The sequence below is a fragment of the Colletotrichum phormii genome (genome assembly GCF_030913505.1).
Source record: "Colletotrichum phormii strain CBS 102054 chromosome Unknown BDP81scaffold_27, whole genome shotgun sequence".
NCBI lineage: Eukaryota > Fungi > Ascomycota > Sordariomycetes > Glomerellales > Glomerellaceae > Colletotrichum > Colletotrichum phormii.
This window is the reverse complement of record NW_026851469.1, coordinates 210,403-224,112: the sequence shown is the minus strand read 5'-3', so window position 1 is coordinate 224,112 and position 13,710 is coordinate 210,403. Positions and strand designations below refer to the sequence as shown.

The 13,710-nt window shown below is 52.4% G+C and overlaps 3 protein-coding genes across 3 annotated transcripts; 2 read left to right on the top strand and 1 right to left on the bottom strand.

Moving 5' to 3' along the window:
• The first annotated feature begins 7,791 nt into the window (after positions 1-7,791).
• BDP81DRAFT_117193 (uncharacterized protein) lies at positions 7,792-8,311 on the top strand. Its single transcript, XM_060581554.1, has one exon. The coding sequence runs from the start codon at positions 7,889-7,891 to the stop codon at positions 8,153-8,155; it is 267 nt and encodes an 88-aa protein (XP_060439751.1). The 5' UTR covers positions 7,792-7,888; the 3' UTR covers positions 8,156-8,311.
• A 124-nt stretch (positions 8,312-8,435) lies between these two features.
• BDP81DRAFT_484688 (uncharacterized protein) lies at positions 8,436-10,863 on the top strand (the record flags this gene model as incomplete). The annotated part of the gene is made up of 7 exons (XM_060595118.1): positions 8,436-8,694; positions 8,800-9,190; positions 9,251-9,737; positions 9,799-9,898; positions 9,950-10,071; positions 10,183-10,560; positions 10,591-10,863. The coding sequence occupies exons 1-7, from the start codon at positions 8,607-8,609 to the stop codon at positions 10,861-10,863; spliced, it is 1,839 nt and encodes a 612-aa protein (XP_060439750.1). The 5' UTR covers positions 8,436-8,606.
• An 821-nt stretch (positions 10,864-11,684) lies between these two features.
• BDP81DRAFT_399107 (metallo-beta-lactamase superfamily protein) lies at positions 11,685-12,581 on the bottom strand (the record flags this gene model as incomplete). Its single annotated transcript, XM_060588538.1, has 1 exon — positions 11,685-12,581. The coding sequence occupies one exon, from the start codon at positions 12,579-12,581 to the stop codon at positions 11,685-11,687; it is 897 nt and encodes a 298-aa protein (XP_060439749.1).
• Between the last annotated feature and the right edge of the window lie 1,129 nt (positions 12,582-13,710).

Genomic DNA, 13,710 nt, shown 5'->3' with positions numbered 1-13,710 from the left:
GTCTAAAGTGGCAAATGGATCACTTGGAACGCGGGCTCACATTTGCGCCGTTGGATCTACCCACCGCCAAACTCTTCGTCTTTGTGGACGGCTCATTCGCCAACAACGCCGACATGTCGTCTCAGCTTGGTTTTGCCATCATCCTCGCCAATGAGACCCAGACAGACGACAGCTTCACGATCCACGGCAATCTCGTCCACTTCAGCTCCATAAAAAGCAAGCGGGTCACTCGCAGCGTTCTGGCATCAGAAGTCTACGGCATGGTCGCAGGAGTCGATATGGCTTACGTTCTGTCAACCACACTCGAGCTCATCACTAACCGGTTGGACATGCCGAAGATCCCAACTATTGTCTGCACCGATTCGTACTCGCTCTACGAGTGTATGGTGAAGCTCGGAACGACAAAAGAGAAGAGACTCATGATTGATATCATGGCTCTTCGGCAGTCGTACGAACGCCGCGAGCTCTGCGAGGTGCGTTGGATTAGTGGTGACGATAACCCCGCCGACGGATTCACCAAAAGCAATGCCAACAAGAGCCTTGAGCGATTCGTCAACGATAGGACCATCACGGTCAAAATGGAGGGATGGGTAACGCGCAGTTGAAATAGCAGCACACTACAGGCGGCAAGTCGTCCAGCGAACGTATACGACTCTCGGGCTTCGGCTTGAAGAGAAACGCACGTGTTCGGGGCGCAGTCAGACCGACGGAAAGCTCTTTTTCAACTACGCTGGATTCGTCAATTTCCGACGAATCATCGAAATGGAGGTTCAGGAGGAGGATCTAGGGAATAGGATTTTGGAATTTTTGTGCGGCAATTACAGCGGAAGCTATGCCAAATTTTCAGTAATCGGTTTTGACAAAGCTGGAGAGGGGATGCTACCCCTGGATTCTGCGGTCTCGACTTCAACCGCAGAACTCAGCCCCAAATCCACTGCCTTTTCTGGTCACAATTAAAAGACTGCCAGTGTTGGATCTCTGAGCAGTCGGCAGAAAAGGTGGATCTGGAAGGCGGTATGGGTACTTACAAACGACCCCTTACATACCACTTCTGAGAGGCCGTGGGCTCTGCCCACAACCTCCTCCTTCCACCTCAAGACGCAGCAATAATAGACCATTATTGACACTTCGTTCCAACCGTACGGTTGCCCTGCTGACGTGTATACCAACACCGCTTGTGAGGAGTCTGGGACCTTACCGCGAATCCCCTGAATAACGCTGGTATTGTCGATGCAGATGTGTATAGGCTGGCCTTGGGAGGTCTGAAGGGCCCGTCGGAGCCCAGCCCTCGCCCCCTCCGCCTCACCATCAAACACTTCTGCTAAGCCGAGACGGCCGCAGCCCTGGGCTATACGTTTATTGTTGCGGTAGATAACAAAGCCGTACCCTGTAGCTCCGTCAGGAGCTTTGGAGCCGTCTGAGTATACGACTGTATGCTGACCTGGCACAGTCTTGAGCCAGGCCTGGAAGATCCTAGCTGCTACATCCTTCGTCTGTGTAACTATAAGGTCATAAGACCCTGGGAGATATTGCGGCTGTAGGAGTGCTGGCCTTGGACACTTAGGTAACAGGCAAGCTGTTCTTTGGAGCCTGGTCTGTTGCCGCCCTGGCTGCAGCAGCCTTGGGACCAAGGGATGCTGTTGGTCAACCTTCTGCAGGCGTATAGCGAAGCGTAGTCGCGCTGCTTCGAGGGCTACCTCTGCTGTAGGAAGGCCAGCGTCTCGGATGAGGGTGCTGGTCGGTGTGGTTCTCCAGACAGGCAGGATAGCCGTTGCTGCTGCTGTAATAACTTTGCTAACTCTACCGGCCAGGCCCTTCTGTCCTGTACCAACTGTAGCTATCTGTAAAGCAGTACTACTGCTAGTATTGGTGCCGTTGTTTAGGGCTGGTTTGGTTAGGCCCGCATACCAGGTCTCAACTCCATATAGGGCTGTTGGAAGGACACAGGCAATAACCGCTTTTCGTACTGCGGCTGCTGGGAGCCCCCCTTTGGTATTTGTTAGGTGCCGAAGGAACTGGGCTACCTTCCTTGCTGCTGCCACCTTAGTTTCGACATGGTGACGGAAGGTGAGTCTTGTCAAACCAGACTCCTAGCCATCGTACAGGCCTAGCTGAGGCCTTGATAGTTAGGCCCCTCGCTTGTATATCTGGTAGGTCTTTTGTCTGGTTATGTTTCCTGCTGAAGTGGACTGCCTCACACTTAGCTGGGTCAAAAGCAACCTTGTTATCAGTGCCCCAGTTAAGTATATGAGTGATCTCTTGGCCTAGAGCTATAGCATTTTCTTTTAGCGATGGGCTAGTAGTTACTAAACCTATATCATCCGCATAGCCGAACCGTAGCTTCTGATCGTCGGCTAGGATATCAGCTATATATAATAGAAAGAGAATAGGAGATAGTGGGGAGCCTTGTGGTAGCCCACAGGATAGAGGGAAATCCTTTGTAGTTGTATCCTCTAGCCTGACCCGGGCTGCTCGGCTAGAGGTAAAGGTGAAGATCAGCCTAATCAGATGCTTAGGCCAGCCCTGCTTTCGTAGCCTGATAACAAGTCGGTTTCTTAGGACAGAGTCAAAAGCCCCTTTAACGTCCATTGTTACAAGAGTTGCAGTGAGCCCTAAGTCTAGAGCCCTCTCGATCTCGTGGGTCAGACAGGCTGTTAGGTCGACTGCAGCCCTCCCTGGTAGTGCTCCAACCTGCTGCGGGCTAGCAACCCCTTCTAGGATAGTAAGGTAGACCATCCTTTTTGCTATTAGCCGCTCTAGGCCTTTACCCAAGCAGGATAAAAGGGATATCGGTCGCCAAGACCCAGTCTTCGAGAAGTCTGTTTTCCCTGGCTTCTGGATCATGACAACTTCTGCTTTGCGGAACGGTCTGGGGAAGTGGCCTACTTGAATACAGGCCTGGAAGAGCTGCTGTATAGGCCTAGCTACTGATTCCCAGGTCTGCTGTAGTAAATTTGTAGTAATCCCGTCAATCCCAGGGGTTGTAGTCTTTGTCAGAGTAGCATGGCGTATTTCTTCCATGCTAACCACATCCTGCCAGGGCATTAGACGCTGTGCAACTACTGGGATAGTAAAAGGATCCCCAGGTAAGTCGTCTGTAGCGTTGAATCTCTCTAGTAAGGCCTTTCGTAGGGCCTGGGCTTTATCGTAGCTGTTGTCGAATATCTGACCTTCTACTATAAGGGGCGGGCCTTTAACAGCTAAGCTAGACTTCCGCCAGCCTACTATCTTATATAGGTCTTGGTCTGTCTTAGCCCCTTCGATCTTAGTAGTCCAGTAAGCGCGTTTTGCCCTTCTAACAGTTGTTAAGAAGATCTTTTGCTCCTCTAGGATGGGGGGAGGTATAACTAGCCCAGGTTCCTGGGCCTGCTGGCGCCTAGCCTCGATAGCAGCTCGGTGGGCTTCTGCACACTCTTCTGTCCACCAGGGGGCTCCCCTACCCTGATTTGTCCGTCTCTTACCTACAGCTTGAATAGCTGTATAGAAGAGGCTGACTAGTTGGGTAGCTAGAGTGTCCAGCTCTGCTGGACTAGGTACTTCCCCTAGGGTAGGTAAGGCTGAGGATCCAGCTCTTACTAGGTCGATAAGTCGGGGTAGGGCTGACTCTGGGACTGAGAGGTGGCCAGTCTGGCGTTTCTGTTCCTGGGCGAGTAATATCTGAATGACGCTAGCCACAAGCAAATGACGAAATTCAACGGAACCAAACCAAGAAAACTATCCTTCAGCGTCATGAATGATGTCAATTCATCCAAAAGCTAATGTAAGCCTCGATGTTGCCTAGCGAGAACATCCGACTTCTGGCTTGTGGCTACTGAGTCCCACTGTCAACCCAGCCACAAGCATTTAAGCGAATTGTTGGCGGATTTGGTGCCGACGGCTATGCACCTGAACGCTGGCTATTTTCCGTCTACAGCAACATATCCGCCTCGACTTAGGCCAAGGTTGGACGGAAAATCTCAATTATCTACTAAGTGGCAACATTCAGTTATGACCTACCCTATTTGGCATTGGTTGTGTCCTGTTTCCACCGCTCATGCCTTGGAATCGTCTGATTCCCCTCTGTGGGGCTTCAAAAAATGGGTTGTCTATCAAGAGTTGTCACATTTTTCTCTTCTAAGACCTCGTATCACTGCATGTTGCAGCTATCACTGCAACAATTGACTCACCAAAGTCTCAAGTTTGGCAAAGATGAAGTCATCAGTGGTTCCTCGCGTTTTATCTTCTTCCCGGTTGTCCGAAGATGGAAGATGAGGGAAATTACGGCCAGCAGTCGTTCGGAAAACCTCAAGAAAGGCATATCAATCAAATACTTAAGTACGCCCGCGAGGGCCGGCCTTTTCGTTATAGCCCGTCGTTTGTGGACGATGTAGGGCTACTCAAGGCCCATTCGCTTCTGCCGAGTCAGGAAACCCCTGCTGGCGTGCTTTTTGGAACTGAACGGACCCTAGGGATTAGCTAATAATTTCCACTGCTCTAGGCACGAGAAGAAAAGTGTACATTATAGATTGTCTGACTTGTCGTACGCTGTTTAGATAGCGGCACGGCACATCATATGCCCAAATGGCGCTCTGGTTGATCGGGCTTAGTTAGTTAGATAGCTAGGCTCCTGTCCCTGATTATGTTAAATACTACTACTACTACTACTACTACTACTACTACTACTACTACTACTACTACTACGTTACTACAAATACTTAAGTAGCATCCCTTAGCTTAATAAGGTATCTTAAGACAGTGATGACACGGAACCGGTAAATCAGACAGACAAATATAATCCAGTCTCGAGCACAGTTCAGATCAACCTCATTCTTCGTCCATCCAGAGAAAGGGTGGTGATCGGCACTCTGCCGGTGGAGGCCGGGTCTTACCATGGCTCCAGTCATAAACCAGTCATCTGATAATCTGATGAGACGAACACTCGACGAGAAAAGCTTAGGTTGGATCACTTACCAAGTCCGATCTGTTTTGACGTCCATTTGCTGTACATTCTCAAGACATAGGTCAAGAATGCAGTCAATGTGAACAAGAACAAAATCGCCATGATCACCTTCTGCAAAGGCGTTGACGGTAGGTCCTCGACATTGGCCCACCGAGCCTCAACGGCTCGCTGAGCGACGAGTTCCATGCTTGGCCCTCGTCACGAAGTCAAAGAACGATCGTGTAAGTTGAACTGCGTCGATGGAAAGAAAGTAAAGTTTGAACCTCTGCAGACTTGGCACCAAAGTTAAACTTGGAGTCCGGGGGTGGGAGAGCAGGCCGGGAGAGGTCGAAGAAAAGGATCGGGGGTCGGGTTGCGCGATGGGTCCGTGGGAGAGTTTGTGAGATATATACAAGGTGTTGGGTCTCGAGTTTCCTCCTGAGACACTTGAGCACCTTGCTTCGTATCGGCTGCTTTGGAGAGGGTGACCTTCACCAGTTCGATCTTGATCTTGAGAACGCTTGGTCAGTGTTCTTGAACATAGTTGCTTACCATTTCCATCCGTAACAGGAGAAAGCCATGCGATTAGCTGTGATCTTACACTGAACAGGGAAGTAAGGTAACGTCCATCTGTAGCCTCTACGGGAGCAGTGTACTCAAGAAGACTGGAAGGGGAGTAATCAGTATTCGAACCTGCCTAGTGGTACGCCAATCGTGACAGACTTGCATTCTCTACAACCCCGTTTCATGGTAAGGCTGGGGTTGAGACGGACTAGTCTCGCAAGTTCCCGGTCGGTGATTTCCACGGATAGCGAGAGAACAGGGCAGCGAAGAGACTTGGGGGTTGCCGCAGAAAACTTGCTGAAGTTCTTCAAATCTCCGCCGGTTGGGTAGCATTGCTGTATCCCTGGCCGGAGGATACAAGCCACCAGCACGCTGATTCAGGGTCGTTCCTCCGCCACCACTAGGAGACATTGAGATCTTGTGCTCGCCGGTTTACTGCCAAGCAAGGAATACTCCTTCAGGAGGCAAGGGCTCTGCGTACCCGAGGCTTGGCTCACGAAAGACGAAGAAGAAGACTTGTGAGTGGTTGATAGAGCGATGGCGTCCGAGAAGATGCTAGGAACCTGTCAAGGATGGCGCATTCTCGAACACTGCAGGCCCGCGACTATCAGGTTCCTGCAGTCTTCTCCTGCCTCTAGACAAGGGGTGCTGCGGACTATTCCAGATAACTTGAAAGCTGAATACCGACAATCCGGGCTGAAATCCGGCTTCCTCGCTCCATTTGGGCTATCAATACACCATAGAGGCAAAAACTGCTCGGTGCCATCTAGGACATCCATGGTTCATATGGCACAGTCGGGCAGTAAGCCAGCCACGATGAGACGTAGGGTAATTTGAGGACAGAGTGTAGAGTCACATAATGCAGCGCCTTACTTACGGAAGGGCAAGCAGCATGTGGATAGTATCATTCTGTATCACTGGTTCCTACAGAGACACATACTACTATCGTTCAAGGTAGTTACTTCCCAATACTCATCGAAGGACAGCCTCACGATTTATTCGTACTTGCTGGATATTTCGCTTTTTCTCCTTATGCCCAGTCATCGCCATGGGAAATTCGACCAACCCTAGGCCAATATATATCTGGGCTGAGTTCTGCTGTTGGCCGACCGCGTTCTGGCCCAACACGAGTCGCATTTCTGCAAACGCCCACCGGATAGAAACCTGCTATGCAGTCTTGAGGCGGGAAGTGAATTAGTTCGCTTCGCATAGCATCACAATCTGAGTAAGGCGTCGTGGTGGTGTCCGGAACATGGGGCCGGTGAATGAGATTCAGGATGCGACCTCGCACTTTTGTTACGCGGTGATTTGTGAATACGACGTTCCCCTCTTTCTTCATCGCTTCGGCCGAGGGAAGTTTTTCCCTTCCTTGAAGAAACGCAGGCAACCACCGTTGGGCATTAGATGAGCGAGGTGGAGCTGATGTCCTCCTTGAGCACTAGTGGATTAGTGTGAATGAATCGTAGAAGTCCTTCAGCGACTCGGGTTGTGTCCTGACCCCTTGGCGACCAAGTAGTGATTTCCGAATGTTACCTGGCTGACAGGTTGAAGAAAAACAGAGTTTACTGTACCGCGTTGGCGCAGGACGAATTTGCAGAGAAGAAACCCCCTTAAGACGACAAATATCCTCTCAAAGATTCTCCTTTCAGTTCCTGGGTTCCTCCGGTGTCTTCCATGGGTTGCAGTGAGAGACGCGTTTGGGGCTATGGGAAAAAGTCGTACGATTTTCCTTGGCTCCGATCTTGACATGTCTTCGACAATCATGACCGATATGATTGTTCATCTGCAGTTTGATTTGATCTTGCTGTGCACTTGCTTAGTTGACGACTTATGAGACATTAGCAAGATCGCAAAGATAAACTCAATGTCTTCCCCAGAGCCAGAGGCACGGCTCGCTATCCACATCCCTTATTATGTGGATAATGGGCAGTTCGTTCGCAAATCCCTCAGTCTCACCCACCAATGCACCAAACCCCGAGATCTTTCTTCGGGGATCCCTACGTAGTAGACTCTGCAGTGGAGATTCACTGACGCGGACAGCCGGAATTTCGTTGCGGACAAGGTACTCGGTGGAGCGACGGTGCCCGGAAGAGGACAAAGCGTGCAGAAGGTTCACCGGGGGAGGCATGTTCCATATGAATGATCTCCAGCTCCCGACACTCTCTTCGCCACCCTGCCTCTTAAAGGAAGAGAGACTTTGATAGGTACGGATAGACTACGGATAGACCAGGCTAATCCGACTTGACTTAAAATTTGGCAGACGCCTCAGCCGCTCGACAACACCATTTCTACTCCGTAGAGATGAACCCGTAAGAATGTGGCAGACGTTTGCCCACAGACATTGGTCTTAAACCATTAGTGTCGGCGCCGGCACTCGGGAGACGACGTCTAGAAGAAGCTGTATCCATGGTCCTGGTGACGCCAGCTAACCTCCTACTTGCGCAGTTTTGCAATGCCGATGTTGCTAATGTGGTGCCGTTGCAACCCCCGGCGCGGGTTTTTACGACTCTCGCCACCAACGTTGCTCTATCGGAGTCTAGTCTACTTGCCCCCGAACCCCTCGGCCCAAACAGAAGTCCAGATCTGTGTAAGCGAACCCGGGCCCTCGGTGCAATGCTTGCCCGGGGGCGGACCCAAGGTCCCTTCTCGTCCAAATGGTCCCTTCCTCCTTGAGTCCGTCATCCTCGTAATTTGGTGAGATGTCGTGGACAGTGGACCCGTGGCCTCTGCCGCTATCGAATGCAAGGACTGTGATGCCGGGATATGTCGGCGGGCTTAGGTAGGCAGTACCAACCGTAGACTATCGACAACGGGCAGTAGACCGTTGGTAGTAAGATATCTCGCTCATATTATCGAACCATACGCGTGGTGTTACTGGTGTGGAAAGGACGGATGGCAAGATGCAACGCTTCCACGTGGATGTTATAAATCCCGTGGGTGTACTGCTTCGTTTCTTCTGCTCGCTCGCATCTCTCCCGGCGCACCGCCAGCCACACACCCGGTGATCAACCATTGGAGGTTCCTGTCTGACAAGCACGCAACCCCGTTCCTTGTCGCGCCCTCTGTCCAATCTTTTACTCCTTCAGTCTGAAGTTCTGAACCCCCAAATCTCTTGGCACACAACATGTCTCGACTCAGTCAGGCCCCCCTCCTGGCCGCTGCCCTGCCTTTGGCGTACGCTCAGACCATTGTGGATGACGATGCAGTAATCGGTATGTTGATCTTGCAATTTGACTTTGCAGTCTGAAAACCCCTGAGGGTTCATATGCGCGTGCTCTGTGACTGGCATCATGACTAACCTACTACCCGTGGTGTAGAAGCTAACAAGTCCACAGTGGCCCCAGCTGCTGAGCCCGTTGTCGTTGCCACTTCCACCGACCTCTTGAAGGAAGAGAGCGTCCAGCTGACGGACGCCGTTCTGGACAACCTCACGGACCTCTCCCTCTCCAACATCTCCCTCTTTGACTTTGACACCACTGCCGCCGGGGAGAAGCGTTCTGGAACAGCCCGCACATTCAACAAGTGCAAGACGTACCCTGGAGACCTGCTCTGGCCGAACAAGGCAGTATGGAGTGTCTTCAGCCTCCTGACTGGATTTGCTGTCAGCGAGACGGTGCCTATCGGCGCTTCTTGCTTTGATGACTTTGGCAATTATGATGCCACTCGTTGCGAGTACATCACCAACCAGTGGACTAACTCTACGATCCAGTAAGTCAAAGCCTCCTTGCCTCTACAATTTGATTCCATCGTGCTAATGAAAATATGAAGTGCCGAGGACCCGACCTCAGTCATGAGCCCTCTGTACCAGGGCCTGACTTGCATGCCGCCCTCAGTCGACAACAGCTCCGCCGGCACCTGCACCGTTGGCGGCTTCCCCTCGTATGTCGTCAAGACTACGAATGTTGCGCAGATCCAGCTCGCTGTCAACTTTGCCCGCAACCTTAACATTCGCCTCGTGGTCAAGAACACCGGCCATGACTTCAATGGTCGCTCCTCTGGATCCGGTGCTCTCTCCATCTGGACCCACCGCCTCAAGAGCATCAACTTCTATCAGACCTACCCCACCTCGTCTTACTCTGGTCCCGCCATCAAGGTCGGTGCCGGTGTACAGGGCTTCGAGCTGTATGAGGCGGCTGAGAAGTACGGTGTCACTGCCGTCGGAGGCGAGGGTATGACTGTCGGCTATGCTGGAGGCTACCTCGCTGGTGGTGGTCACTCACCGCTGTCGCCCAAGTACGGCATTGCTGCCGATTCTGTAAGGATGCCTCGTCATCTCCTGTATTTGATATCACCGTACTGATATAAGTTTCCATCAGGTCTTGAGCATCGATGTCGTTACTCCCGATGGACGTTTCGTTACTGCTAACGAGAAGCAGAACACCGAGCTGTTCTGGGCTCTTCGTGGTGGTGGTGGAAGTAAGTTGAGCTATCCCTGTAAGAAGTAACACAAGCTGACCATGCGCCCAGGCACGTATGGTGTTGTCACCTCATATGTCGTCAAGGTCTACCCCAAGATCGACACCATCGCCGTCATGACCTTCAGCTTCGGCACCAGCGATACCGTTAGCCACGAAGCTTTCTGGGCAGGCGTCAAGGCTTATTGGGAAGGACTTCCCACTTGGAATGCGGCCGGCAACTACGAGTACTGGAACATCTTCCACACCGGCCCCGATGCCCTGACCTTCACCATGCTCCCCTAGTTCGCCCCCAATATGACTCTCGTCCAACTCAAGGAGCTCACTGCCCCGCTATTCGCCAAGTGGACGGAGCTCGGCATCACCGTCGAACCCGTCTACACTGAGCACAAGAGCTTCCTCCCCGCCTGGAAGGCCGGGTTCCCCAAGGAGTCCGTCGGCGGCACGGCCGCCAAGACGGCGTGCCGTCTCTTCCCCACGGACAACTTCTCCGACGCCACCAAGTTCAACGCTACCTTTGAGACCCTCAAGGGTCTCAGCGATAAGGGCGGCCAGATTATCGGCTTCGGTATCACCGGCGGCCCCGGCCCTTACCCCGATAACGCTGTCAACCCGGCGTGGCGTGGCTCTGCCATGTTTGCCATTTCCGTCATGGGCTGGGACGTTGGCACGCCCGCCGAGGTTGTCGCCTAGAAGTCGAAGCTGTTGACCAACGAGTGGATGCAGCCTTGGCGGGACGTTACTCCTGGCGGTGGCGGATATGCCAGCGAGGGTGACGTGACTGAGCCTGACTACCAGCAGTCTTTCTACAGGACCGAGAAGTATGCTCGTCTGCTCGCATTCAAGCAGAAGATTGATCCCACCGGTGTCTTCTATGCCAACTTGGGTGTGGGCAGCGAGAGTTGGTACATCACACGCCAGCTTGACGGCTTCTCGACCCAAAATGGCCGTTTGTGCCGAGTTTGAGAGCGTGTTCGTGGGTTTCCAGATATAGATATGCATAACATAGATTCCCCATGCACTTAATAGAATTGAACATCAGTCTTGAGACGTTACTCACGAGACATCCGTTCCCTGTTGGCAGCTCCAGTCCCAGATATCAACATGCTTGAGGGCACACTTCCTTCCATTTCTACGGTTATCCAGGATATAGCAGGGATGTCTCTAAGCCGTTAACAAAAGCACGAACATCTAGTTCCCCATCCGTGACTCAAGCTAGGCGTTGACACGGGCATGGGTGTTGAAGAGGCCTTGACGAGGAAACATTCTCAGTCTGACAACCTGAGGAAGCTGGCATACTCATAGTTGCGGTCATCGAGGCATCCTGAGTGATGACAACTGATTTTCAGAGATATAGTGAGAACATGAGGATCGTCATGAACTGGGTATTGTGATGCAGGCATGAAACTCTACTAATAGTAGGTAGGCTCCGACGATCCTTTGCAGCCGCATCTCCCCCCACTTCGCTCACAGATCGATTGTCGTTGTTGTGGACCGCCGGCCTAAGCTTGCCGTCCCGCTGCGGATACATCCACCGCGATTTGCCTCGATTGTTTCAAGCTCGTGGATATGGTGACGAATTGCTTATAGATTCCCGCTGTCTGTCATTGTGCCTGTCCCATCCTGCATTACGAATCCCCCTCGAAGCAGGGTCGTCTCTCCCATCGGGTGATACACTAAATTGCTGTTCTGTTGAGTATCACACTTGAGACTACGACTGACAGCCGTGATATCTCCAGTGTCCTCGCCACAAGCACCATAACTCGACTTTCGACCCTCCCGCCCATCTACTTGCCCGGCCGGTAGACCACCTTATCCCTAAGCAACCTCGGCGTATCCGGATCGTGACTCGGCAGCACTACGACATCGTGATCCCTAGCATACGCCTTGATCTTCTTCAAACTCTCAAAAGCCGCCACGGGATCACTATTCGCACCATCCGGCTCCTCCTTGTCCAGCACACTAATTGCATACGTCGCATCCCCCGTCAGCAAGTACTTCGTCTTGCTCCCATCGTCATTATCTCCCACCACGATCAACGAGATGTGCCCCGGCACGTGGCCCGGCGTATCGACCGCAACGATCGTCCCGCCCGGCGCGAGCTCACACGACCGGCCCCACGGCCCCACGGTGCGTTTCTCCTCAAAGTCGAGAATCCACGGCTCAAAGTCCTTGGGCCACCGGTCCGGCGTGCACCCTTGCATAGCAGCATAGACAGGATGCTTCCCAAACGCATCCCAGTGTTCTCCGCCGACATAAATAGGCACCTCGGGCGCCTCAACAGCAAGAATCTCTAGTCCGCCAGCATGGTCGTGGTGGAGGTGGCTGATGATGATGAACTGGAGATCCGTCGGCTCGATGCCGCGTTTCCGGAGTTGCGTGACGATGCCATCCTCCTTTGTAACCTGCAGCTTGTTGAGGATGCCCGGCACGGGGTTCCAGCAGGGGAAGTAGCCCGGTTCGGTACAGTGCGTCGAGACGCCCGTGTCGAAGAGGATGGGGCCCTTTGGGTGATGAATGAGGAATGCGCCGAGGGGCATGGGGCCGATCCAGTCGCCGGTGAAGGAGCGGAGGAAGCGGAGGGCGATGTTGCGGTTTTCTATGGGTTGCCCTTGCATTTGGGTGTGCATCCAGACGTTGCCGGTGGTGATGAACTCGAGTGAGATCCTGTCGGCGGGAGCCATGATGGCGGCGTGGTGAGAGTCTCTCTCTGTGAACTCTGTGTGATCAAATCTCTATCTCTGTTGCTGGCTTCGCCGATACCAAGCTGGGTGATGCTGTTAGCCTCTACTCCTTGGCTGGGAGTGGTGATGGCAACTTGAATATCCTGAGATCTCAAGTCGATTGTCAGTCAAGGTGCAAACAACATTAAAATCAGGCTGAGCAAACTTCTCCCGGCCATGTTGGAGAATGACCACATCAACTCCATTATGCCGGCACCCGCGTTTCTCGGCGCATCGCAGGAATTCCTGTGGCCGTATTCTGGCCAATTATGAGCATTCCGATAAGCATTCAGCTCCGCCAGCTGCAATCCGTCCTAGTCCAAGGCTGTCAGCAATGAGAGCATCCCTGGCAACCGCAGGACCCCTTGCTGATGGAGGCGCATTCCAGTCAGCCTCGATAACCATTCGCAACCGCCTTTTTGAGTTCATGGGTGAGACAGCATCGCTAGTGTGTGTCCACAAGGTGACACGGTGTGGTGCGAACGTGATGGATGGTTGATCCCGAAAACGCGGTTATGGCGTCAACCCGGGGACGCGGCACACTAGCGGGGTAGCATAGCGGGGGATTCTCGGACTGCAAAAGTGTCTTGACAGAATTATTCGAGGGTCAAAGGGAACACTAAACAGGAGAAAATTGACTGGAAGCTGGATCCTATTACTCCAAGCTTATCAGCAAGCAACGAGACAAAGAGACTCTTGATACATCTTCGTCGCCAAATGCACTCATTACTCACCACCGAAGAGAAAGGAGAGTTGCAGCGTATCTCATTGCTGGAGCTTAACAAAATCAACCTCTTTCTTCTGTCCCCTCGTCACCCAACTTCGCATGTCGCAAACGGAAACCCTTTGGAGAAGTGAATCTTTCATTCTCTAGCGTGGAGGGGTTTTTCTGCATTCAAGACTATTAATCGAGGGAAGGACTAGTGCAGCATGTTTCTGGTCTCAATGTTCGCGTGTATTATCATTCCTAGTATCATGCTGTCAGAGCCCTCCCGGATAGGGGCTAGTCAGAGGTAGTAAGGAGTCCAAGCAACAAAGGAGCAGCTCAGATATATATACAGCGCAGGGAGTACACGTCGAGGGAGGAGTA

Coding starts and splice junctions, on each gene's coding strand:
- BDP81DRAFT_117193 (XM_060581554.1), top strand. CDS start 7,889: ATGGTCCTGGTGACGCCAGCTAACCTCCTACTTGCGCAGTTTTGCAAT.